Source organism: Rissa tridactyla, chromosome 2, assembly GCF_028500815.1.
Source record: "Rissa tridactyla isolate bRisTri1 chromosome 2, bRisTri1.patW.cur.20221130, whole genome shotgun sequence".
Taxonomy (NCBI): domain Eukaryota; kingdom Metazoa; phylum Chordata; class Aves; order Charadriiformes; family Laridae; genus Rissa; species Rissa tridactyla.
Window position 1 is genome coordinate 144,403,109 of NC_071467.1, and position 27,844 is coordinate 144,430,952.

General features: G+C 40.4%; 2 protein-coding genes across 3 annotated transcripts; one reads left to right on the forward strand and one right to left on the reverse strand.

Annotated features, from left to right (window-relative positions):
- The first annotated feature begins 1,310 nt into the window (after positions 1–1,310).
- Positions 1,311–18,581, forward strand: OLAH (oleoyl-ACP hydrolase). 2 transcript variants are annotated; one of them, XM_054191870.1, is made up of 9 exons: positions 1,311–2,237; positions 4,430–4,937; positions 11,334–11,548; positions 13,595–13,726; positions 15,282–15,420; positions 16,042–16,141; positions 16,909–17,084; positions 17,976–18,061; positions 18,311–18,581. In XM_054191870.1, exons 4-9 carry the CDS (start codon positions 13,597–13,599, stop codon positions 18,442–18,444), a joined length of 765 nt encoding a protein of 254 aa, XP_054047845.1. In that variant the 5' UTR covers positions 1,311–2,237; positions 4,430–4,937; positions 11,334–11,548; positions 13,595–13,596; the 3' UTR covers positions 18,445–18,581. The 2 variants fall into 2 exon arrangements, with proteins under 2 accessions (XP_054047845.1, XP_054047846.1); XM_054191871.1 differs by lacking the exons at positions 1,311–2,237; positions 11,334–11,548 and having other exon boundaries at positions 4,862–4,937.
- A 357-nt stretch (positions 18,582–18,938) lies between these two features.
- Positions 18,939–26,969, reverse strand: ACBD7 (acyl-CoA binding domain containing 7). The gene is made up of 5 exons (XM_054192180.1): positions 26,914–26,969; positions 26,589–26,814; positions 19,359–19,476; positions 19,187–19,249; positions 18,939–19,099 (listed from the first exon to the last, which is right to left on the reverse strand). The coding sequence occupies exons 2-5, from the start codon at positions 26,598–26,600 to the stop codon at positions 19,026–19,028; spliced, it is 267 nt and encodes an 88-aa protein (XP_054048155.1). The 5' UTR covers positions 26,601–26,814; positions 26,914–26,969; the 3' UTR covers positions 18,939–19,025.
- Positions 26,970–27,844: the final 875 nt, after the last annotated feature.

Consider the following 27,844-nt stretch of genomic DNA (forward strand, 5'->3'; position numbering starts at 1 on the left):
GTACATTGTCAAGACTGTTCCTAGCATTTCTTTCTGTTTTGCAAAATGACTGTTCTAGAGAATAAACTTTGTTCCTCATTTCGTCATATACCTATCAAAATTTCAGTGCTGTGACCTGATTGTCCAATATGTAATAAACAGCAGTGTATAATCAGTTAATACTTATGCAAGTGCGCTCATTTAGCTGTTTGCATAATTGTTTGTGCCTTGCTTGGTCAGAGACCTAGTAGAGGTGAGACACGTTGTCTGCTTCCTGGCAACAGCAGGGACTAAAGGTTCACACATCCTCATTAACATCATTGCCTATAAACCAAAAATATTTTCTCTTCAAATATTCTATATACTTACACGTATACATGTTACCTAATACGCTAGAGATTTAAACTCTTGCTGGGGAAGTAAAGCAGCATCCACAGTTACAGGCTCTTTTTCCTATTCTGTTTTTCTTGGATTCCTGCTATTTCCACACGTAAGCCCCTGCACTACTTCTGTCCCACGTTTCACTTCACTTCTGTTTTGGTGGGCTCTTGTTACTAGTCTGCCATTCCTTCCTTGAGCTCTTCTTTCCCATTATAAACCTTGACGTCTATCGCCCTGGGCCCTTTGTTGTCCATACAATGTTCCTAGCTTACTGAGAAGAGTTTCTTCATGCTTTTCAGTAGCTATTTCTATCTTTCCTGTGATTCAGTCTCTGGCAATTTTTTACTTGTCTCACATCAAATAGTCATGATTTCTGAAAGATTAACCAGAAGCTGATAATGCAGGTTTTTTTCAGCAATTTCTGGTCAATATCATTTGTTTCAACTGTTGCACAGAAATCACGCACTTTTCAGCCAACAGTGCTAGGAGTTTCTCCCTAGAAGGTCTAGCAATTGTCCATAGGGTACTTGCGTGTGATGATGGCATAAAATATTCTGGGATACCCACTTAATCACTTGTGAAACACTGTCATCAAATCCCATGGGCATGGGTCTATTCAGAAGAGTAATTGCTTCTCAGCAGTAATACTCGCTGCTTTCAGCAGGCATGCATGGTTTTATATCCCGGCCAAAAAAACCCATTAAAGTTATTTAGTGTTTCACTTGATAAATTTTGGTACATCAAGGCTGGGTGCAAGGGAGCTCAATGTATCCTTGTGAGATTTTTTCCTGTTCCTCAGAACGGTTGTGAACTAATGAAGATGGATATATATATATATTTTTATAATTAATATATGCTCATATTCATTTCAGCTTATGCATCTGAGTATCTGGATCACCTGTTTCTCTGAGGCATCTCACTGTATCATATATGTTGTATCTACATTGACAAATACTTTTGCAAAGTAAGATCAGGTTAGTTTGTTGAAGGAGCATGTTCTGAGGCTACTTACATCTCCAGTATATCCAAGTGAGATTTTTATTTTGGGGGTTTTTTTGACTAGTTTAGTCTGGCTTCCTGGGTTGGACACCCCCTCTATACATGTAGTTCAAAGTTGTGCAAAAGAAAGCCATCTCACAAATCTTTCCTTCTTTGACTGCAGGTCAAGCGTGGCACTGTCTTACATATTTTTATCCCATCCCACACTATCCGCTCCAAGAGGCTGTAATGGTGGGAATAGTAGACTTAAGCTTGCACCTGCAACTGGAGAGACTATTCTCAAAGAGAGACTATCCTTCCATGAAGAGATGCCCACCTTCCTGATCCAACTGTTTTGGGAGAAAAAAAGCACTCGGAATGGTTTTTCTACTGAATCTGCTCTTTCCATGAGAAGCCAATAGTTATGGACGCAGGAGTTGAGGTCAAACTGATGGGACAGCATCACCTGTAAGATGCTGGATGGCCAGTAACGAATGCAGAACTTTCAGATTGAAAGAGACAGAGTTGAGGCTCTTGGTTGTGAGCAGGCATGGGGATTTCTCTATCATCACACAAAAATACTCATGTTTAAAAGAGTGGACACAGCCTTGTGAAGTCTTGCACCTACTGCTTCTCACTGGGTAATCAGTTTGGAATGGACAAGTCCACTGAGGGAGAGCAGTGACTGAGGTCTGCAAGACCATCTTCCAAACCATCTTTCTTTGAATAGCTCAGATTGGAGTTATTGGCAGAATCTTCCAGGCCTTTGCTCTCTATGAGATTCTGAGCTGTCCCAAGACTTCTAATGGGATCCACATTCCAATCCAGTGACAAATACAGCTATTATAAACTGCAAGGACTATGAGGCCCTTTGTATGGAGGTCTTGAGGAACAATAAGGTAGAATTTTTAACAACTTGGTAGACTTCAATGTATGGTCATGAAAGATGCCTGTGTCTTCTACAAGCTTTAGAAAGAGGAAGGTGATTTTTTTTTTTCCTTACAGGGAGAAGCTCATTCATGGCATTTGGGTAACTCTCTGCTTTGTGGAGTATACCGAATACTTTCTGTACCACCAAGGCCAAACCTTGACAGTGGTAAACCCCATGCCTATTTTAACCACGTCCTTATTTCTTGTAGGGTGGAAGTGGAGTGTGCAAGTGGTCATCCCACTGCAAGATCTGGATTGCCTCATGATCTGGTTTCCTCATGATGTTTCCTGATGATTTGTCATCAGATTGCATGTTTGCTCCCCGCACTGATGGAATTAACCTTCTGGGGAGTAAAGTCAGATCCTTTTCTGTATGAGCTCAGCTTTTTATGTCTAGAAGGGCTGTCTTAGCCAAGGCTTTGTATGGTGCTGCTCCTGGGCATCTTTTGAATCTCTCTCTGTAACCTTAGTTGCTTCATGTGTTTATTGTATGTTACACCTAATGCTTTGCTCAGATCAGGTCTGCATTCTTTTTCTCTGGCAGGCACTGTACTTCATTCATATGCTCTGTTCTTTGTTTTTCAGGGTCAAGTTGTAATTCCTCGGTGCTCAGTACATGCCTGGCATAGATGTTGATAGGCTGCTTCTGCTTTATCTTCATTATGTCCATCCTGAAATTTTGTCTTTGACGCGTTTTAGGAGTTTCTGAATTGCTGGATTCATGGTTGTTGATTGCCTTTATCTGTCAATCTCCTTCTGCTGCTGTAAACTTCGACTTTAAGCCTGAAAGTCTCTCTAAAATGTGATTCAGTTTACTGTGGAGCACTTCAGTCCCCAAAACGATGTGCAGATCATTCAAACCCAGTGGTATCTACTGAAGGATTTCAAAGAGATTTTCAGGAGTGTCACAGGTTGTATCTAAAGAAAATACGAAAGATGTATTCATTTCTGAGTTCAGGTTGGTGTCTGATTCTTGAAATATGTCCTCATCTTCTCTTAGGAGCTGGATGGGGTCCACAGTGTCAATTCTGCCTCTCTTTTGTGCTGAGAATACCTGTGGTGGTTGTTGAACTGAAAAAATCTCTATGGTTTCCTTTTACTTATGGGGAGAAGAGCACCTAAGGACCAACAAGTTCATTTTCTTATGCTGTAGCTTTCTTACTGACAGTTTGCATCGTCTCACTAGCTTATTATAGCACCTGATAACTTCTCTCTCATCTAGTATTGGTACCTCAAAGTGTTGCAGTCTGGTGTTGCCTCTTGTTCTTCAGTAGTAGGTATTGACGTTCGGAGCCCTGCCTCGAACCTTTTAGGTGTCTTTGCTGATTGAAAGCATTTCTGTAGAGTGAGCTATGTCCCAAAGATGTTAATGAGTCTCCAGAATTAGAGGCCAAAATTGGGTTTCTAAGCTATGTGATGTATTGGAAACAATAGCATATGCGATTTTTTTGTTGTTTATCATTTCATATGCCTCACTGTTCCTGTAGGAGGTTGTCGTTGGCCAGCAGTTTGCACTGCTAAGGCTGCTGCACTCTAGACCAGATGGAGACTCCTGTAGAGTGCCACAAGGCTGTGCCGAGGCAGGCAGCATCCAAGCAGCTGTGACTGCAATGCGGGCTAAGAGGGTGAAAGTATGAGAGAGTTTGTTTTCTTTCCAGATTTCCTTATTTGAAGGTTCATTGTTCTAATTCTGGTTCTTATAAAACCTGGCATTTGGAACTCAGACACCATTGCCCTGGTTTCGGTGTTTGCTGCAAGGAGAAAGTGCAGGCAGTGTACCAGGCATCCTGCCATGGTACATTTCTGTGTCTGCAACTGACCACAGGGCAGGGACAAGGGGAAAATGGTATTGGTGAAGTTCTGTCCTTTCTCAGAAGCACTTTTTTTGGTTGTACCAGTGAAGCAGTTGTATCAGTTATTATGATGCTTCAGATAATGATAGGTCAACACATGTTCAGCTCCTCCTGAGATACCCTCCATTTCATTTTCTTTTATTTCCCGTGGCCAGCCCTGTATACAGACTGACCATTTTTATGTAACTTCCATGTTTTATTTCTCTTTGCAAGACTGGAAAGTCAGCTTTTATACTAGATCCTAGTCCCTCCAGGCTTCCTGCTTTCTCTGAGTACTTTTTAATTTTGTTTTCTTTCTTGCTCAGCAGACTTTAGCAGACTGACCTCAGTGCATGTACTATGTATTAAGTACAACAATAAAAAGGATTCTGTATTTGTTAAGCCAAACTGGGTCCCTGTGAGCAGAACTATCTTACAGCATTGCAACTAGCCGGCTTTCTTCACACACGTATGGATTCATTCCTGCATCAAGCTAATAGGAGTGTGGTGCTGAAAGTGTTCATGAAGCCATCATCACATACATGCTCTGTAACCGCTTTAAGAACCTGAATTTCCATCTTAAAGCAGGTAGGTTTTCTGGAAAGTTTTCCCAGAATCTGGTTGGTCCAGTGGTTAAAAATCTTATTTCTAGCCGTGGACAATCTGTAACCATTATTTGGAATGTCCTCGCTTCCCTCACCCTCGTCTTCCAGTGTATTTGTAGAAAGTAATGTATTCCCTTTCATAAGCTCTCCGTTGTAGCTATGCCCTGCATCAGATCCAGTTTGAACTCACCTTTCTTGAAGAGGCTGACCAGCGCTATAGGCAGAATTCCAGGTGAGATCTCTTCAATATTCGGTCTGGTGTCGCTTGTCTTTCCAAATCTCTCCAGGAGATCCTGCTAAGGCATCTCTGAAGCCTTCCCTTCTGCAAATTCTGCTTTTCTCTCCCATGTTTCATCTACATGACTCCTATTTTATTACTTGTGTATAATTCTCTGAGGCCATACTTCAGAGCAGTAACAAGTTGGAATGCATGCTGGGTTTGATTGATTTAAGACTGTCTCTGTCCTAGAGAGGTGGCTTACTACTGCTTTCCTTTGGGTGTCATGATATCTGCTTAATTGCATGCCTTCCCATATAAGCAGATAACCATGATTTTTAAGAGAAAGATTTAAGTGTTTCCTTACTTTTATCCTTTGAAGTTGAGTGACTAGGAAATGAAGTATAGTTGCAGTACAGTTGCTAAGAATGGTGCAGATTTGTTAAAATAATAAATAGACAATAAATAATGACTGACAGAGGAGAAATCAAATTAAACTGCTCACAGTACATATAATCCAATGTATTTCACAACTGTCAATATTAAAAGTCAACCTTTATTAAGCAACAGACACAACTTAGTCTTTAAATCTTATGTGTGCAACTGAGAAACACATGCTGTTTTGTTCCATTACTTCAGGGACCTGTATGTGCTCATTTTACTGCTCAAAATGAGTCACTTTAAATTACTACTAGTGAATTGCAACTGTCCCAGCAATGTTTCTTGTCTTAAACAAGAATTACATTGGTGGGGTTCCAGTGTTAATAACTACTGGAACAAAAAATTACTCTTGCACTACTTCATTATAATTTCTGAAAGAATGATACTTACTAGTCATCCTGTAAGTGTTTCGCCCACTTTTGATTTTGCAAATCGCTAGAAGTCAGAGTTTACTTCATGCATTTCAGTTGCTATGATCTGCAGAGCGCTCACTGCTTATATAGTGTAGCAGATGTCATTTACCACCAATAGATAGTAAATAAGTTTCAGTTTTTAGAGAATGAGGACATTTCCTGATTTACTATTAGGTCCATTTGTATCAGTGTTGTGGTCCAAAAGAGACGGAAAGTTGCCATAAAGCAGCAGATAAGAAATCTTTAAGGATGAGTAACTTATGAAGAGTATTCAAGAGTCCGAGGGAGAGATAGATCAGTGAAGCCATATTCTGCCATCTGTGATGCATGGAGGCCAACTCAGCATGGCCACTATGGAGGCAGGTGTAGGATCTGTTTTGTGACAGGATCACAAGGGATAAGGAGGGGTGGAAGAGGGTTACAGCACAGAGCAGTAAGAGAAGCCCCTCCTTACCCTCTAGAGTGCCCTCTAGGATACCCTTACAGAACAGGTACGAGGCCGTGGGTCCGGTAGGTGAAGCGCATAATGAGATAGAAGAGGAACCTGTGCGGGCAGTCTTGCCAAGGTCAGAGGGACCAACCCCTTGCAAAAAAACCTGCATTAGGACCAGTGCCGAGAAGAAACAACCACGAATTATGGTCATTGGTGATTCCTTCCTGTGCGGAACAGAAGCATCCATTTGCAGACCAGACCCTCTTTTTGGGGAAGTTCGCTGCTTCCCTGGGGCCCAAATTAGAAATGTCACCACAAGACTGAAGAGCCTAGTACAATCTTCAGCCTACTATCCATTCCTGCTCTTTCACATGGGTACGAATGATGTCACAACAAAAAGTCTCAAGTCAATCAAAAGATATTTCAGAGCCCTGGGAAGAATGCTAAAAAGTTCAGGAGCACAGGTACTGTTTTCTTCCATCTTCCCAATAATGGGGGGAGACTTTGGAAGAAACAGGTGAGCCCAGGATATCAACACCTGGCTTCGGGACTGGTGCCTCCACCAAAACTTTGGGTTTTTAAACTATGGAAGAGCCTTTTAGAGACAAGGTGTGCCGGGGCCTAATGGGATCCACTTGTCCCAGCGGGGAAACCCATCTTTGTGTGTAAGCTGGCGGGACTGATCAAGAGAGCTTTAAGCTAGAATTGATGGGGGGGAAGTGGATACCAGCAGGATTGCAGCAGGTAAGCCAAGGGTTGGTATGGCATCGCCTGAGGGTGGCAATGCTAGTGGGAATGGAGGGCTCAGGAGCATATCTGAAATGCTTGTGCACCAATGCACGCAGTAGGAAAAACAAACAGGATGAAGTGGAAGTGTTGGTTGGTTCCCAGAGCTATGGTGTCATTGGTATTAGTGAGACTTGGTGGAAGGAGTCCCATGATTGGAGTGCTGGCATGAGGCCTACAGGCTGTTCAGAAGGGATAGGCAGGGCAGGTGTTGCTCTATACATAAGGGAGAGGTTTGATTGTACATCCCTTACAGGTAGTGATGTTGTGGTTGAGAGTCTCTGGGTGAGGATTAGGGGGATGGAAAACAAAGGAGATGTTGTAGTGGGTGTCTACTACCAGTCACCCAGACAGGATGTAAGCACTGATGGGTTATTCTATAGGCAGTTAGGAGAACTTTCAGGATCGGTAGCCCTTGTCCTTATGGGACATTTCAACTTCCCAGACATCAACTAGGAAAGATGCCCTCCTAGACTTACTATTTGTGAATAGAGGGGGATGTGATGGTAGGTGGCTGTCTTAGCCACAGTGATCATGAAATGGTTGAGTTTAAAATTTTCAGTGTAATGAGAAAGAAGGACAGCAGACTTGCTACCCTGGGCTTCAGGAGAGCAAACTCTAAGTTATCCAGGGAGCTATTTAGCAGAGTACCCTGGGAATGTGCTGCTGAGGGTTTAGGAGTCCACGAATGATAGTCAGTCTTTAAGAACCACCTTTTAGAAGCATAGGAGCAGGCAGTTCCACTGTGTCATAAGTCAAGCCAGTAGGGCAGAAGATCACCTTGGCTGAACAGGGAACTCCTCGAGGAGCTCAAGAGGAAAAGAAATTGTATGATCTTTGGAAGTGAGATCAGGCTTTGCAGGAAGATTACAGGGCTGTGGTTCATACGTGCAGGGGGAAGACATGAAAGGCCAAAGCTCAATTAGAGTTGAAACTGGCCTGTGTTATTTCAGATGACAAGGGCTTTTTTCAGTACATTAATAGCAAGAGGAGGTCTACAGAAAACATTGGACTGGTATTTTTTGAATATGGTCATCTGACTGATAGGAATAAAGAAAAAGTGGAGGCATTCGATGTGTTTTTTGCCTCAGTCTTTAATAATACTGATAGGCCTTGGGCTGCCCGGTCCCCTGAGTTGGAGGACCACAAATGTGGGAACAGTGACTTTCCATTTGTGGACACTGAAATTGTAAGGGACCAGCTGTATCAGCTGAATGTTCACAAGTCCATGGGGCCTGAAGGATTCGTCCCAGAGTACTGAAGGAGCTAGCAGATTTTATGGCAGGACCCCTCTCAATCATTTACCAAAGGTGTTGGGAGTCTGAGGAGGTCCCTGCTGACTGGAAGCTATCCAATGTTATTCCAATCTACAAAGGCATGAAGGAAGACCCAGGGACTACAGACTTGTTAGTCTAACTTCAGTTCCTGGAATAAATATGGAGAAGATTGTATTGAGTACTATTGAAAGGCATTTAAAGAATAATGCAATCATCAGGCACAGTCAACATGGGTTCACAAAGGGAAAGTCCCATTTAACTAATTTGATATCCTTCTGTGATAAGGTCACCAACCTAGTGGACAAAGGGAAGGTGGTGGATATAGTTTTTCTGGATTTGTAAGGCTTTTGATACTGTCTCTGACAGCATCCTTCTGGACAAGTTGTCCAACTGTGGGCTGAGCGGGTTCACGGTGTGCTGGGTGAAGAACTGGCTGAAGGGCAGAGCTCAAAGGGTTGTGGTGAATGGGGCTACATCTGGCTATTGACTGGTCACCAGCAGTGTTCCTCAGGGCCCAATTTTAGGGCCAGTTCTGTTCAATATATTTATCGATGATCTGGATGCAGGAGTTGAATGCATCATTAGCAAGTTTGCTGATTATATCAAACTGGGAGGTGCTGTTGACTCTCTTGAGGGACAAGAGGCCTTGCAGAGGCCTCTTGGAGCATTGGGCTACAATTAATGGCATGAAATTGAACAAGAACAAATGCCAGATTGCTTCTGGGTTGGAGTAACACTAGGCACAAGTATAAACAGGGAGAGAAGTGGCTGGAGAGCAAAGGATCTGGGGGTGCTGGTTGGCAGCAGGCTCAATATTGCCAGCAGTGTGTCCTGGCAGCCAACAGGGCAAACCACATCCTGGGGTGCATCAAACACAGTAGAACCAGCTGGTCAAGAGAGGTGATTGTCCCCCTGTATTCAGGAGTGATGTGGCCTCACCTTGAGTACTGTGTGCAGTTCTGGGCCCCGTCATTTAAGAAGGTTGTGAAGGTCCTTGAATGTGTCCAGAGGAGGGCAACAAAGCTACGGGGTGAAAGGGCTGGAAGGAATGTCCTGAGGACTGGCTAAGGACTTTGGGCTTATCTAGTTTGGAGAAAAGGAGGCTGAGGGGCAATCTCATTGCTCTCTACAGCTTCCTGAGGAGGGGAAGCAGAGAGGGGGGTGCTGAGCTCTTCTCCCTGGTATCTAGTGACAGGATGCATGGGAATGGTTGAAGGCTGCACCACAGGAGATTTACACTGGACATTAGGAGGCATTTCTTTACCAAGAGGGTGGTCAAACACTGGAACGGGCTTCCTAGAGAGGTGGACGATGCCCCGAGCCTGTCAGTGTTTAAGAGGCATTTGGACAATGTCCTTAATAACATGCTTTAAGTTTTGGTCAGCCCTGAACTGGTCAGGCAGTTGGACTAGATGATCGTTGTAGGTCCCTTCCAACTGAAATAGTCTAGTCTATTCTGTACTAGTACTGAGTTGGCAGTTATTTCTGTAAAGCCCTCTTTTACCTTCAGCTCTGGAAATGGCAAACAATTTTGGTTGACAGTGGCATCTCCTGGAACTTCTTAACTTGTGAAAATATAATTTTTCATATGAAAAGCAATAAATTTCAAGTCCTTTGATACTGAGAAAAAAATTAGAAGGCAAACAAAATACCCAACATACACAATTTATAATTTCATTATTTTTAAGGGAATGTCGTGCTATTTAACTAATGCTGTACTTTCAAAATCTTATTCTTAACCTATTTTATTTTCAGCCTTAGTTAGGAAATACTTGGTTTTGGTAGTATTTTGTTACTTTTAGGAATATTATTAGACGGCCTGATGTTAATAACAGCTGCCTTTCATAACATTAACACTGGGTGTCAGATTTTACAGTTGGCAAAATTTGAGGTAGGAATAAGTAAAGCATATTAGGTGCTTTAATATAAATTGTACCTTATAATCAAATATCTCTGGTAGCAGATCCATCGCGTGGAGAAGCAGCATTGGGCATAACAGTACAGGTCAGGACTAGCCAATATAAGCTGCTTTAAATTGTGTACCTTCCAAACATAGGTGTGCCTCATCTTACTTCATAGCAATTACAACATAAATGTACTGTGAAAGAAGCCTTAGCAACAGTTTCCACTTTTGCTGCCATTTGGAAGTGGCAGCTGCCTCCATCCCGGCGCCCGCGCCTTCCCACGGAAGCCGCTGCAGGCAGAAGCCCTGATTTTGGGTTCTCCAGGAAAGTGAGCGCTCGGAAGTGAGTAGAAGACTGCAGTGCTTGCTGACTGGCTGGGTCAACAGGCAGGCTTTTCTCTTAACACCCCAGATTTTTCAGTTTCCTAGAAATGATGAAGAGAGAAATGTAGAAGAAAGAAGAGTAATGTGAAAACCACGAAGTAGGCCAGCTTATGTGCCTCAAGTTAAGCATCAGAACCCATTTTGGCACTTGGGTTCCTTAGTTTTGGTCACTGCTTTTGAATATTTTTACTTTATTATTATTGATACTGATGTTTTTGGTAGAGTAACACACCAAAAAAAAGCCAATTTTCCTGGTACTACAAATGCAGTTACAAAATACACTGGTGTTTTTAGGTTGCCGATAGCTTCTCGTCCCCAGGAGCACAACACAGGAGATAATAAAAAATCATCGTATGTAACCACAGTGTGTTGTTCATGCACTGCTATATCTTCCAGCTTGTAAAAATTATAACTGTCCTAATATACAACCAAATGCAGTGTTTTATTCAAATCAAGTGATGGTCTTCTACGTGAACATTTTCAGGTCCCTCCAAAACTGTCTAGCAGAGGTGTGAGCGCTGTACTTTTGAATATATTTCTTACAAAAGGCTGGCTTTTCTTGGTTGCTTTATACAGGCTTTTTCTTCATGTATTAAAACTGCTACAACTTCTATACTGTCACAGGCATGTTAACCTGTGCTTTTTAAATCGCTGGGATTGATGCCGGCACGTCTTCCTTAAGTTGCTGCCAAATGCCGTGTGTCACGCCTAACACATGATGCTTCAGTCTCCCCTTTGGGATGCTCTGTGCCTCAGTCCCTGCCTTTTTTCCAGGATGTGGGCTCCTCCCCTTAAACTCAGAAAAGACTTAAAGCAGGCAGCTGTGCCACCTGGATGACCATCCCCTCCTCTCCTGCAAGGCTGGCTTTGCGCCCCTATCTGCCGATACGTACAAATTCTGATTCCTGCTTCTTGCTGTGCCGCGCGGAGAAGTGGATCCACCCTCGGGCTGTCATTTCCTGGCACTGGTGGTCTTCCCGACTGCTCAGGTATTTGCATCTAAAGTAAACTGGATGGTGACGGAATAAACCTGTATGAGTTGAAAGCGTGAAAGATTCTCAGTGACTGGTAATGTATCTGTAAATAGTTTAAGGACTTTGACTAAATCTGTTTCTTCACCATGCTTGAAATGCTTTTATCACCTTTGGAATAGGTTTGAGAAGAGATTTTTCTTTTCTTACTTGACTGTTAAGTTAAAACACCGGCGTCGGAAATGTTTATTTTGTGTCCTTTCATGGAAGAAGTGACTGTGTAAATGGGACGAATGGTACTGATGCTAAACGAATCTACCAGAGGAATTACGTCTTCTGCAACACTTCTTCCACTATCCTCAGCTATTTTTAAGCTCACATCCTCTGCCCACTGATTTTTGATACGAATTTGTTTGGCTTGCTGTTCTTACAGTTTCTTTGAACTGATTCTTAACAAATGTTGACAAACTTTCTAGTTTAAACATACATAAAAATCAAGACAATTTTAGCCGCAGCAACATTTAGGTAGATTATCTTCTGTCTTGCTTGCACTACATAGTTTTAAAATAGGTATGAATTGCTGCCTGTTCTGATCTGGCTGCATTTCTCAAGCTTTTTGTGCAGATAAAAAAGACTGCATGTAGGCATAAAGGTATATTTTATGATGAATCAGCCCTTGCATAGACTGAGCTATATTCACACCGAGAAATAATACCTGCAACAATTTTCAGCATTTTGGAAATGGAATTTTGCTGCTTTTTATCTCTTAATTACTAGTTTTTCAGTCTTTTTAACAAGAACATGTGGGCTTATTCTGATGGTTGCAGAAAACATTTTTAAAAATTCTGTATCACTATTGCTTTTAATTAATTTCACCCAATATTTGTGTGTTCTCAGGTTCTTTTGACAGAAGAGCGCCTGGTATACTATAAGTCATAGGATGTCACTTCAGTGTTTATATCTAAACAGCAAGAATAAAGGACAAGAAAACTGGGAAAGAATAAAAATGGTTGAGAATTGCTTTTTTCTTCAGAAAAAACCACCACTCTATCTGGTGCTAGAGACAATGCAGTTGGCATATTTGATGCTGTATTTCCTTCTCAGCAAGAAGGAAGGAGTAGTTATAAATCTTGCTTCAACTGTTACTTCTCTTAATCAGTAAACAAAAATAATAAAGCTCCTGTGATAAAGCTGAATGTGGCTCTGGTTACTCCACCATCTCAAAAAGTATATAACAAAATTAGAAGAAAATCCAGAGATGGGCAAGGATGGTGGTCACGACTATGGAAACACTGCCATATGGGGGATACCTAAGCAAACCAGGCCTTTTTGTTCAGGAAAAAGAGCTGGCCGAGGGCAGAGAGAATATGAGAGAAGATCTCAGAAATGCCCAATGGCAAAAATGAGAGACGCACCATTCACTTTCGTTACCCTGTGGCCATCAAATGATGATGTAGGAGTTGGATTAAAAACAAAAAAGGAGAGCATTCTTTATGCAACAGGTAGTAGAGCTGCGCAACTCACTGCAAGAGGCTGTCGTAGATGCTGACTGTTATAAGGGAATTTAAGGGGACACTGGATAAATACATGAAAGAGAAATTCATAGATGTTTCCTATATATAAAGAAACTGCATCCCTAGACATGCATTTTTCCACTGTAGTAGAGAGATTATTGAAGCAGGTGATCCTTATGTTTTCTAGGTCTTTAGATGGACCTTATATTGTGTATGTTCTAAAAGCCTGTGGTTTTAAATGGTCACGCTGAAATCCCATATCAATTTATTTTGCTGCTTGTTATGTTCTTTGTGATCAGTGATTCAATTAGGAGAATATATTAACCAAGGGTGTTGCCCAATACTATTCCATCACCATTTATAAAAGCAGGTTTGCACTGTTGCATGAAGATTATATCATATCTAACAGATTGTTGTCGTAGCATAAGCTGTTCTGATGACAGAAAATATTGCGGCCCATTGTTTCAAATTAGACTTAACTCACTAATTTTCCTATACCTGAAGAGTCTTGTTCTAGAATAATGTGTTGTTTTCTTGTGTTTTTTCTTAGGAATGGAGAAGGTGGTTGTTTGTCCATACAAAAGGCCCAATGCTCTCTATAGGCTGATTTGCTTTCCGTGGGCTGGAGGTGGAACTTCTCAACTTGCTCAATGGGGCAAACTCTTCAGCAGCTCAGTTGAAGGTTAGTCATTTGTGTAGTTAAAATAGAAGTTAAGCAAGTCTGAAAGGCATGGTGGCCAAGTTTTTTGAATGGCATAGGATGTTCTTGAAAGCACTGCAGTCTTACTCCAATGAGTCTAATCCAGAAAGGAATTCCATTAGGAATTAGCATTTCCATTAGGGTGCTGAGCTTACCAAGTTTCTGTACCACCTTGGATCAAATTATGTTGAAACTATTGGTATGACGCAGAAACAGCAATACACTGACATACTGTTAATATGTTAAAAAAAGGCATCAGCAAGCTTAACAGTGAAGATCTGAGAACTACTTTTGATGTCGAGAGTCTGCACTGAATGAATTCCCGTTATCCAGAGTGTTTGCATGGGTTTGCACTCCTTGTATCAAAACTGAAGTTTAAACTATGGATTTATAACAGTGAAATTACATTTAGTTACAGTGTGAAATAAGTCTCATTGCTATCAAGCTAGATCAGCACTAAAAAGATCCATTGCTCAACTATTTGAAGAGGAACAAATGCTGTTTTCCAGACATTCCACGAAGAAAAAAAAAATATTTAGCATTTACTGAGGGCATTGCCATTGCAATTGTACCAGGCCTCTAAATGCTTGAATGCTTTCTGTAAACAGTTGCACGAGTCACATCAAATTTTCCTTGAAATTTATAAAAGAATTTTAAAAAAAGCTTGGAATGACTTCTGACAAAGCTACTAAGGAGATGGCCTAGGAGCAACTGCAGACACGGATGAATAAAATCGGGCTCTTTCAGAGAGGTTTTGTGCACAAAGGAAGTACAGAAGATGCAGACTTTTCTGTACTGCTCTCTTTGGCATTAGGTAGTGGTTTATTCTATCTCTTCTAAAAGACTTTGCATCTGACCCATTACTTCCATATGAGTTTGGCAGTACGCGTGATGTCAAGGAGATTTTTCGAAAATCAACATTTTTTTCTGATCGATTCATTCCTTACTTTCTCTGAACAGTGAGAGGAAAATCCCCGACTTTGAAAGGAATATAATAAAAGCCTGTAATATGCCCTTCCATACAAATAGAAATTGTCATCAATTTATACTGTGATTCCACATTTTACTCCGTGCCGTGCTGAAGAGCCTGCAAAGAAGAAAACAGGGTCTTTATGATTCTAATATAGTTTAACTTTCTAATGCTGCCCTTGAAGGGATATATTTTACACAACCCTCAGATTTACTATTACTGAAATTAATTTTTTTATTACTAAATAGTAATAGTAATAAAGTTGCTTTGAAACCTCTGCCGAGATCAGGACCTTGAGGATTCCTGACACAAATCTGATTTATCAATCAGATCAATTGGAGAGGCAACATTTGTGAGTAAAGGAAAGGATGGAAACCTAATCTCTCACAGGATTAAAAGACAGTAGTAGCAATAGCAAATACACTGTATCAACTGGAAGAAGGATTAATTTAAAAAAATCTCTATATTCTGCAGAATGGATTTTAAAAACCTAAGTAAAATTATTTTACTGTTTCTATTTGGAATAACTGTTATTCTTTTCCCTCCCTTGCTCCACCTCTTCTGCAGTGTCCTCTGTAAGGCTTCCTGGAAGAGAATCTCGTCATAAGGAGCCTTTTGCGAAAGACATGGCAACCGTAGTTAATGAAATTACAAGTGCTTTGTTAAAAGAACTGCAAGAAAAACCATTTGCGTTTTTTGGTCACAGGTAAAAATATATACATTTTGTATACCCTGGTGAAGGAGCTTTATCTTTGAACTCTCGGAGTAGATAGTTTCTTCCCTTTATTTGCAAAAACTTTAGGAAAATACACTTCTGTGAAGTTCTTTTGCCAAGTCATCCTAAACCACGCTGTTGATCTCAAAGACTCTGGTTATTTACTTACTGCTTCAGGCACAGTGTCTTCTAAAATGGCAGCGTTGTGTTTCTTTTATTTTTTTACACTGAAAAATTATAATTGTGTTTACTGTTAATAATTGTGTCCGTGCTTGCTCTATATGAATGCAGGGGGTGAACCCTTCATAAAATACATACATAGATTTTGAAGGTCTCTTACTCCCGAGTATTCAAAATAACTGTTCTTACTGCAAATTAAGGAGACTACTAAAAGAGAGAGATATTAAAAAAAGGTCTGATTTGTAAAACTAGGCTGTATAGGAATACACTTCATGTCAGTTAGCCAATATCACTATAATTTACATGTCATATATGGTTTTGGTTACTGTCAAGATGATTGCCAGTTAGCATGGAAATTCACATTATGTTTAAATTTTCCAATTTTTACATCTGTTTTTGCTTACTTTGCTTTAATTTCTCTTTTTGCTGCAGTTTTGGATCTTACATTAGTTTTGCAGTTGCACTGCACTTGAAAGAGAAGTATGGACTAGAGCCGTTCCATCTTTTTCTGTCAGGGGCGCATGCCCCACACGTAAGTTACAGAATCATTAATAGTATGAAACAGAACAGTATATAAGCTACCAAGAGTAAAAAATAGCATTTTTACAGTATGGCATGCAGAGTGGCTTTAATACAAAACAAGCACCTCATCTTTCATAAACCTCTTGCACCAGCCCTCAGTACATTTGTCTGGTTCTTTCTTTCCCTCTTCATTCTTTGTTGGCTTTTTAATCTATACTCAGCTCTTTCTGAGGTTCTGGTGGTTCTGCTAATCTTCCTCAGGAGAACAACACTGAAGTGGCTTTTTCCCAGCCCTCCGGTCCTCAGTCCTCATTTGCTGTTTCCGTTCTTCTGTTTCTGGAGCTTCTCAGAAATCCCGAGTACAAGCTAGTACTTCATGGAAGCAGTTATTATTCCTGCAAATTTCCGTAATCAGTTGGTCTCTCCAATCCTACATTAGTCAGATTTGTGTCCACTGCTAGGCTTTTCTTTCTCTTAAACAGATTATTTAATTAGTTGTATTTCAATAGTGAGAGTCAAACTTCGAACAAAATTAAACAAATGGTTATTTGTCTGTGGAAGTTGCAGACCTTGAGGATACTTGGCTTACTCATAATCTGTAGTTTCAGCAAACAGAGTCTACTAACCCTTTCCAAGAAGTAGGATGTTAAACTAATTGGCCATTGTATTTTGGAGACAGAGAATCATTGTACTTTTTTACTGCAATGATTCTTAATGAAAATACTATTTAAAGTGTATTACATACAACACCTGATCTTTTTTTGTCTGGTGTGACAGTCTGAAGCATTTCTTCCCATCAAAACGGTATCCATCTCTGATACAAAAGATGAGGACGTTCTTAAGTATATAGAAATTTTAGGAGGAACTCCTTCAGAGCTTCTGCAAAATGAAGACATTAAGGAACATCTGATACTTACTTTCAGAGAAGACCTTAGAGTTCTTCAGACATTGTCGTAAGTTTTATAATTTTTTATTACATTTATATTTGTATTTTACAGTTTTACTTCTGTCCGATCGTTTCAGGTTTTCTTATTTCTTTCTCTGTGATTTGTTCTCATTTCTATTATAAAAAGAATATGAAACAGTAATCACCATTTTCTCCTTATATTGTGGGATTTAAGCCCTAGATGAAAACACTGCTTACTGTAGCAACCACTACAGTTATTACAGTAGTGAACATGTCGGGGTAGAATGACAGTTCTACTTAGGATCCAAAGTTTAGCAGCCGCTAGAAGGAATATTCTCACATCTTTTATTGTTTTCTGAGGCTAATACGTTCAACGGTCATGCTTCAGGATCACTGCATTCAGCCTCCTGATCCAGGGCCCCGTAGCCTAACCGGCAGCAAAGAATCCCAGTGTTCTAGGCATCTGGAGAGCAACCGTCTTCTTCTGTCCTAACTGCTGTCCCCGCCGGATGTTACGCATCATCTCATGTAGCCAAGTGCTTAAAGTTTCATACCCTGGCAAAGACAAGGACACTCTTGGATGTGGGACCCATTTTGGCCATAGGAACTTGACGCTGATAAGGCCCTGAAACATTAGAACTTGAATAGAAGCAGACAACATAATCGTTTATTGTCGGTGAAAATTTTCATTGCAGGTTGAAGGTCTTTTTTTCCTAATTATTGGGTCATTCTTTCTTTAAAATTTTAGACCTAATTGCAGTAGGGTAAGGAGCTAAGAATCTTACATCCACAGTAATTCCTCCTCCTGATGTTCTGCACAACCTAATTCCTGAAGTTATGTTTTGGAGGAGAAAGAAAAAGCTATTTTGTATGTGGAAGCAAACCCCAAATATAGGCACCGTACGGAAAGGCTTATTACTACTTCTTATGTTCACAGTTTTGAGAAGGCAGAAAGGAATATCCCCTTCTCTTGCGATATCACCTGCTTTAATGGGTCTGAAGATAAATCACATGATGTAGAAGGTACTTTGCTTAAATGGTTTTCCTCTTATACTTACACATTTTCCTGTTGTATCAAATCAACTAATGAAGAGCTTTCTAGAGTCTTTTATCTCCTTCTTAAATGAAACAAATCAACAGAGCAGACTCAATGTATGAGCCAAACCAGTTGATATGGGATTTAAAATAATTATTTAGTAATAACTTTGAAATAGTTACGTAAAATGACCACAATAGTCGACATTTCTCTGACACTTTAAATATCTTTTTCAGCCTGGCACGATCTAACAAGTGGAGATATTTCCTTTTACGAGCTTCCTGGAGGTCACTTTTATCTGCTGGAACCCTCTAATGAAATTTTCTTGACAAAGCACATAACAAAATGTATAGAAAATGCTGGTCTATGAGTATTTCCCTCTATTTTAATGGCAGAAGGTGTAAGATTAGTCCAAAGCACTTCATAGTAAGTCATTCTTTCTGTACAACTGCAGGCAGTTATGCCTAAGAGTTGCTCTGTTCCTCCAGATCTTTGTAATCATTTAAAAGGGAGAGTTTTTCTGATTATTTTTTTTTAAATAAACATTGGCTTTGGTTCTTAAAAAAGTTTTCGTCTTTTCCCTCTTCTCATCTTGGATGTGCACAAACTACATTCCATAACCTCATTTGCAAAACATGACAGGTATATTATTTTACTTTTTAGAGTTTCTCTGTTTATGTGCTCCTGTAAAAATGCTAAATACAATTTAATACCCACAGAAATCCACAATTCTTAGAGAAAGCTTAATTTATTAGGTTCAAATTTATTTAGAATAAGATACAATCTAAAAATAGAGTATATATGTAAATACCCTTTACAGTCAAACAGCTTATGCTTAAAAGATTTTACTGTCAGACTACACAATAAGAAGTTAGTATTGCATTTTTCTCCACAGAGTTAGTGCATTAGCTACTGAAGAGTTAGTTGTTAGTGGGAATTATTTTGAATATTCTAGATCCCATATTTTTCTACCATTGCTTTTGCTTTAGAGATATAGGCATTCATGGCGTCCTCCTTTGATAAACCTGCAAAGGAAAGTAGGAGTCATTATCTTTCCTCATTTGTCGTCCTATAAACATGACTACATCATGTAAATTTAATTGGTGTAACACCTTTTTTCAGGTTCCAAGCTTCCCATTTGGCTTTGCCTTTCAAATCTAGCATTCCTGGACATTCTGCAAAAATAAATGCATACCTTTGATTATCATGCAGATTTACACAACATTTGCTTAATTTCATCAAGACAGGGGAGTAAATGCAAAGTATATATAGGAATAGGGATACCTATATTAATATCTCCAACAGTAGCCTGTTTGTAGAATCCATATAGTTCCTTCAGTTCTTCATCAGTTGGTCTTGTTTTTAATTTTTTTACATCTTCTGCAGCACCGTCAAAGTCATCCTGATGAAAGAACAGAAAGCGTTACTTTTCCTCTCAAGGGGTAGGCTTGAAATATTAAGTGTAGCACACACTAGTATCATTAGATACTCTCAGTTACTACTTATTTGGGTTTATGGTAAGTCTAGGCATATTCCCATGAAAGAAGCTTAATAAAACCCTAAGTTATTAGAAAAGGAACTAGGCCTACTTAGCTGATAGGTCAGTACTGCTAAAATAAGTAAACCTCTTTTTTTTCCAACAATTTTACATCTAAACACATGGAACCATTACAGTCTGTCTAGTGTCAGGATATTTACAGATATATCCGTGCAAGCAGCCTATACAATGAATGTAGTGTATATGTCTTTCAGTCGCACTGGGGGTACAAGGGCGTTCATTGAAGTTTACACCCCAGCAGTAATCTCCGAAACCTTTTGGCCCTGACTGCACGGCAGAGCTCGAACACCCTCTGGGGGGTGCTGCCCACTTCCCCCCTCATTTCCACTTCTCTGCTGACAGTGCAGTAGGTGACCAAGAGTTGGCACGGAGGTACCTCACAGAGATGAGCAGTGCTACTGCCAGGACCACCTTCAACACCCAACTCTCAAACACAGTGGAGCACAAAAGTGAAATATAAATTTACTCCTTTCATCATTATGCATCCCGCAATCACATCAACCCAAGGCTACAGCTGTTGTTAGCCGCAATCACTGCTCAGGTTGGGCTGGGCAACCAATTCACTGGGCTCAGGTTGGGCTGGGCAACCAATTCACTGGGTGGGGTGGTGAGAGTGACTTGTGTTATATTACTTTACCTTGTACATTCTTTTACCATTATTACGGTAAATACCATTATTATGGTAAAAGGGATGGTATTAAGGTAAAAGGGAAGGGATGCCATCCAGAGGGACCTTGACAGGCTTGAGAAGTGGGCCTGTGCGAACCTCATGAAGTTCAACAAGACCAAGTGCAAGGTCCTGCACCTGGCTTGGGGCAATCCCAAACACAAGTACAGGCTGGGCGGAGAATGGGTTGAGAGCAGCCCTGCCGAGAAGGACTTGGGGGTGCTGGTGGATGAGATGCTGGACATGAGCTGGCAATGTGTGCTCACAGCCCAGAAAGCCAACCACATCCTGGGCTGCATCAAAAGAAGCACGGCCAGCCAGTCGAGGGAGGTGATTCTATCCCTCTGCTCTGCTCTCGTGAGACCTCACCTGGAGTACTGCATCCAGCTCTGGAGCACTGCATCCAGCTCTGGAGCACTGCATCCAGCTCTGGAGCCCCCAACATAAGAAAGACATGGACCTGTTGGAGCAGTTTCAGAGGAGGGCCACGAAGATGACGATCAGAGAGCCAGAACACCTTCTCTATGAATAAAGGCCGAGAGAGTCATAGCTGTTCATTCTGGAGAATAGAAGGCTCTGGGGAGACCTTATTGTGGCCTTACAGTACCTAAAGGGGGCCTACAAGAAAGCTGGGGAGGGACTCCTTATCAGGGAGCGTAGTGATGGGACAAGGAGTAATGGTTTTTAACTGAAAGAGGGTAGATTTAGATTAAATATTAGGAAGAAATTCTTTACTGTGAGGGTGGTGAGACACTGGAACAGGTTGCCCAGGGAAGTTGTGGATGCCCCATCCCTGAAAGTGTTCAAGACCCAGTTGGGTGGGGATTTCAGCAATGTGGTCTAGTGGGAGGTGTCCCTGCCCACGGCCAGGGGGCTTGGAACTAGATGATCTTTAAGGTCCCTTCCAACCCAAACCATTCGATGATGATGATAATGATGATGATGATTGTTATTTTCCTTTTTCTGTTACTGTTCTATTAAACTGTCTTTACCTCAACCCAGGTTTTTTTCCTTTTCCGTTCCCTCTCCTCTCTCCTCTCTTTTCTCCTCTTCTTTCCCCTTTTCTTTCCTCTCCTCTCCAAAACTCAAAACGCCCAGAATATGTTGTACATAATTTAGATAAACCAAAGTATGTGCTCCAGACTACATATAAAAGCTGAATCAATAATGTTGAAATGACTTTACAGCATCTCTTCTCAGCTTTTTTTTTTTTGTTTCCATGTACTCTATTGTTTACTTTAAAAAAATAATCAGCATTCTAGCAGGAATTAAACTGATCATGAAAACTATTTTAATTGAAGTAACTGGATTTACTTAGCTTGGAATAGAATTAAAAATGGATTGTATGTCAACAAAAGCTCTTTTGTTTCTTTGTTCTGGATAATGAAAATATAAATATTTTCTTCTACAAATTTCAATATCAGAAATATTAAATCTGTTTATTCCTGAAAGGCTAGAAAACTGGAGTACAAGCTTTCTCACCTCAGTTAAAGAGTAAATTGTTAAACATTTCATAAAGTGTCTTCTGTCGTCAATTCATCGAAGAGTTTAAGTAACATCTGAATGGGCTGATTGGCTCTGTTTGAAACACAAACTGAAATCTTCACTCTGACTTGCAGCTAAACTGTTCCCCTTAGAAGCCTGACAAAATACAAATTTCACAGATGGTACCCTACAAATAGTGACACTGCTTTAAGTAAATCTTGGAAAGTACATGGAGGGCCCCATTTAAAAAGTAGCCATATTAGCAGTTTAAGGATTTAAACTGAATAATAAAAGCAAAAATTTCCCAAAACCCACTTCAAGCATCATTAAAGCATCTAGCTGTTACCAACTAACTAAGCCTAAGGATTTCCTCTGTTCTTTCCATAACTCTACCTTACGTCTGATCATCTTTTGCTTATTAATGGGAGGGGTCCCACCACAGGAAAGAAACTCAAGAACAGAACACGACACTTAATAGCAAACACTTTTCAGGACTGTATGAGGGTTAAGGGGTATTCAATAGCATGCACGGGGTCCTCAACCTTCACAATATATAGTGACCTTTTCATAAAGTTATGTCAATATTGTGAGGCCTTTTCTAACCTGTACAGGGTGGCGTTTTGTAGTCTGAAAGCAAGGGTGTATCTTCTCACAGCCATAAAACAAACATTTTGAAATTATCTTAAAGTAATAAGCTCTGTGGAGCAGGAGCTTATGCAATTTAAAAAAGAGGAAAGTGCTCTGGCAAGTTAGCAAAACAAAATAATATCAGTTTGATTTAATGTTCTAGATTAGCAATAGTGACATTAATAACGATGTAGATTCCGTACTTATTCATAAGAACTCCAGATATGTATCTTCATGAATGGATGGTTTTGCTGTCTTGATGGTGCTAAAGTATCTCCAGGTACAGGTCAGGACACACAGTTCTAGTATTTGCCACAAAGTTCAAGTCAATTAGTTTTTGTTCTTCTAAAACCCCTTTAAATTGCAGGTGTTAACAGGAAATAATTAAATATAGAAACACGTTGTGAATGTAATTTTACAAGAATGAAAATCCTTATATTTCAGGTCAAATCAGTAAATGATAAAACTTTAGAAATCTGTCAGCTGGCCAGTTTTCATGATGCACGCAGTACTACAATCTGATCCCTAAGGAATTCCTGCTGCGAAATCCTTGTACCAAGGCTGAACTGCCACGGTTGCAATAGCTGTGGCTACAAACAGGTATTTCAGATATTTTAATTTTTTATTTAAATACTAAATCTGCTGAACAGCAGTTAAGTAAAGAACGGGACAAGGAAACTCTGCTAATTACTCTGTAAGCTTTGACATTAGAACTTCGCTGGACTTTATGAAGTTTACAGCTCAAGTTGTAACAGTATTTCCCTTAGGATCAGTTGTTAGGCTACTGTGAAAACACTGTATTCTCTACATCTACTTGTTCTGGATGCCATAGAAGAAAAATTCATCCAAAAAAGAAAATCCTAATCTCAGATTTGATTGGAGAAATCAATTCTTTCTCCAGAAATGATGGCTTTGGTACCTTCTAGCTTAGGTGCAAACAAAAACATTTTGCATCATGCATCATTCAATCCTTGGTTTATCCGAGATGTTCAAAAGAGAAGTATCTTTGGCCATAACAGAAAAGAACAGTGCTTTAGTTACTAATCACAGTCCATGGTTCATATGTTCTTCTTGCAAGCAATACAATAAAGTCCTCACTATGAGGTATTCCTAATAGTTGTAATATTAATATTTGCTTTCATGAAAGACTTGCAATTTTTATTTTTCTTATTATGCAGAACTTTCTTTTGTTCTCCTTCTGTAGTATAACTGTACTTAATTTCCTCCAACCACCTGAAACGCTTCAGCAACTTCAGATGTTAAACTCATTTTTAATTTTTCACCAAAAATTGCCAAGGGCCATAGAAAGTAAGTAAATATCACTTTGCTTTCAGAAGCAAAACCAGAAAGGTGAACACAGACATTTGAGGCCAGCAAGCCGCCAACAGCACAGGGAGAGAATTGAGGGCCTTGGGGCACGAGTGCGCTGCCCTGTGCCTTAGGCACAGCGTGGGCACCGTCTGCCTGGGAGCACGGGCGCAGACAGACACCTTGCTATAAGCTAAACAGGACTCTGAACTCACAGCACTTGTGAGACTGTTCATATGACTTTTTATCTCACTATATACCTTGACAGATAGGCAGCTTACCCCTCCATGAAAGTACACCTGGTCCACTTCGTGCTTACCTCAGGGCAGGAGCAAGGACATCGGCACGTACTGCAGAGGAATTCACATGCTCTGAATTTCCGTCCCGTCTTACCCCAGAATCACTCCAGACATGCCATGCTGCTGCGCAGTGCTTCAGGCACCGCAGCATTAGGACACGAAGGAGTTTTATACTTGGGTACCAAAACTATAGTCTAATTCCGCAAAACCACATGTCCACATATGCACTAAGAACAGTATTTTTAATAGATGTGTAGCATTTATTATGGAGAAGCGCTCAATGAGGGGAAACAAAATCAGCAATGCAACTAACTTATCACTGAATTAAAAATAGTGTGCAAAAGAAACTGGAATTGTACGTCTTTGACGTCCTAAAAGCAATGTGACATTCTTGACTACACCTAGCACTGACTCACAGACATCTCTCAATATTATCTATACACATAAAAACAAAAGCAGCATTCATGCTCTGTTAACAGTAAGATTAAGAAGTGGTATCAATAATAAAACAAAACTGAGTTGTCACAATCAGTTAAAAGTTTAAATAAGTTTTATCTTCATCTTTATACTGGGGCCACTACTGCATGTGAGCCTCTGCCAGCATTGATGTACAAGGACCATTCAAGTCAGTGGAAATCTTCCACATGCCTTAAATTGTATTCTGATCTAAACTTCACAGTAAGAATGAATTAGAAGCATTGTTAGGCTTGTACAAGACAAAAGATAACTCAAAAAAATAAATTAAGAAAGGAAACCATTAAGTTAATAAGCTGCTTATCTTCATATACTTTTATTCTATTTGGTTCTATAGGCAAGTATCACAAGATAACTGTTTTAAAAATATGCAAATGCATATCTTACACAGCAAGAAATACACAGAAATGAAATTTAAATACTCAACATTTCTTTCCTCATCTCCCTCTTGCCAACCATTGTGCACAGACTGTTGCTTAGGATTTGCTTGCTTACACAACATGCTTAGGAGTGGCCTATAAAAATATTATTTCCTTTTAATCATATGCCAATAAAATTCCCTTTAACTCCTCAAATTAGAAGCATAAGTATATATACAGACATTAACATACACATATACACATGCATTAAAGATAAATACACAAATCATCAGACTATTATCATATACTCCCTTTTTTGAAAGAAAAAAGCTTGAATGAATTCGTCATTTACAGCAGAATATTCTACCAGTTTGCAAAACTTATACATCTTTTCCAGCCTCCCTGATGAAAACATTATTGTATTCATTTTGTTCTCATTCCCATACAGCTTGATTCAATTAATTTTTATGGGTATGGATGGTAGCTGTCAACCAAAGCGACAGTGGATAGAAAACCTATATAGTGTCTAACGCAGAATGTGTAGGATATTGTCATATTTCAACCACTGATTTTTGTGTGAAAGTATAACTGTGTACAGCAATGGCATATCATGCTGCACTCACCTCTTTCTGCTTAATCATCAGGCTAATAAACTTATTTTCTAGAGTGAATTCAAGGCAGAATAAAACAAACTATAATTTCAGTGATCACTAATTAAACAAAGGTGGTGTTATGTTTGGGATTTGGCAATTCTGACCCACTGAAGAAATAGGATTCTTCCTCTTAGCTGTAAAACACCACAATGAAACCCCTGTGCTGTTGGACATAATTGCAGCTCAGAAGAAAATTGCTGAGCTACTGGCAATACACTCCCTGCATCTAGGTCAGAGCATTATGTTGCTCACTCTTTGCAAAACACGCACACTAACCAAGCTGCAACAGACATTATAATGAGACCAGGATAAAAGGGCTTGCAAATCTTGAAGTGAAACGGATAATAGAAAGCCTAATGAAGAAAAACAGCCTAATCCATCAGGGCATGGGAAAGACAAGGGACGTATTCATAGTTTGCTACAAAGGTAGGAGGCTAAAAGCCAGCAATGAAGATAATTTCCTCAGTAACTATTTAAATCTATAGTCAGAGAGAAGGTAGAAGGAAGCCCTCTCTAGCCAGAAGGTAGAAAGTATAAACTTTCCTACCAAAACACTAGTCCACCAAAATGTACCACTCCAAAGACGCACGCACCTTAAAAAAATACACACAACTCCCTTAAAAATTACTCATGCTTCCCAAACACACATATACCACTGCTTCAGTGTTAGAAGATTCCCTTGTCCTTTTATAGTTCCAAGTAACTAGCTAGATCATAAAAAAATAAATATGTGTCTACCTTTCAATACATAATCCAGTCCTAGCAAACTCAGATGCACACATAAAAAAATAATAATTCAGGCATGCTGAAACATGTAAGGCTCCAAAAAATTACATGACCCATGAATCGTTCAAAATAAGCAGCATGTCTCTCTCCACTTGCAAGAAGTAATGCATTATTTAACCTCCAGAGGCTTAGGGAAATTTCCCGTGCCGCAAGGTAACCTTGATTTTGCAGTAATAATCCTTATGCTGAAGAAATACTGCTGTCTCCGACACGGCATTGCGCAGACGGACAGTGCATCAGTGCATCCCTCCCTCTCTTCTCCTCGCCTCTCTGTCTCACCAGACGCAGAACCGCTTACCTGGAGAGTCATGATGCTGCGAGGATGCCCAGGGAACGGTCTCGCTCCTTCTCTGGCGGGGAAAGCGGCTCTTCTGCCTCTCGGCTCCTGTGGCGCGAGCGTGGCGGCGGGGGACGTGCTCCACGGAGGGCGATGGGCTGGCTACGAGTGACCTCAGCTCGCCCGCCGCAGCAAAGCCACGCCGTGGCAGGACGCGGGGGCTCACTCCCCCTGCACCTCTCAGGACCTGCGGGGACAAACGAGCCACTGTGAATGGTGGGGAAGGGATGGAGGGGCCATTAAGCCCACACTAGTTTCTTCAGGAAGCCTGAGCTCATTTCCATACCCTTGAGGATTAGGCCGCCAGCCTGAGAGCAGAAATACAGCAAGATTTCCAAGCCGTTTGTTTGAAAAAGGAATTTCTGGAGTGATCTGAACCGCAGTCAGCCCACTTACTGCTACTGTTCCTTCCGCTACAGCCCCTGCCCCTGCCCAGCCCTGCCCGGGACCTCGCACCCTCCAGCTGCAGCTCTGAAAAACATGCGAGTCACCCTGAGGAGACCACACACAAGCAGTTACATACACAAAATACCTTGAGAATGCTGATTTTTAATTTGGTCTACTAAATACAGAATAAAAAACCCCAGTATTAAATGAATGGATAAACTAACCTAAAACTGTAACCATTAAAGGAAAAAAAAATATCCTTACTTATCTATCAATTCATAAATTATTTATACTCATGCCTCCATACATTTATATTCATCATTCCTTGAGCGTGATTTAATGACAATACTATATGCTTCAGCATTTTTAAATCCACTAACATCCATAAACCCACGGAAAAAGAGTGTTTCCCCTCAGCTTAAATCCAGGTTAAATTAAGCCAGGAGTTAACGAGAAAACAAACCAAGTAAATTTCGGTAAATAAAAGGATATTTTTTAAAAAAGTGAAACCAAGTCCATCAGCTTGTCTCCAAAACCACGAAGCGTCGATGCAGAGTTTTTGGCGGGGGAAGTCCTGCTCTGTCAGGGTACAGGCGGCCATGCACGACCACATTGTGCACTAAGGCGAACATAGAAACTGAGCGTGTTTGTGAAGATTTGTTAATGGTTCACAGCAGACTGTGGGAAACACTGGCCATAACCAGTTCTCACCTGTCATCTTGTCAGCCATGGAATACGATGTATGTGCCCAGTATGTCACCTATAAAACAGCAGTGAGAGACGCCCCTATTGCTGGGAAGTCCCTATAGAGCACCCGTTGACCTGACTTG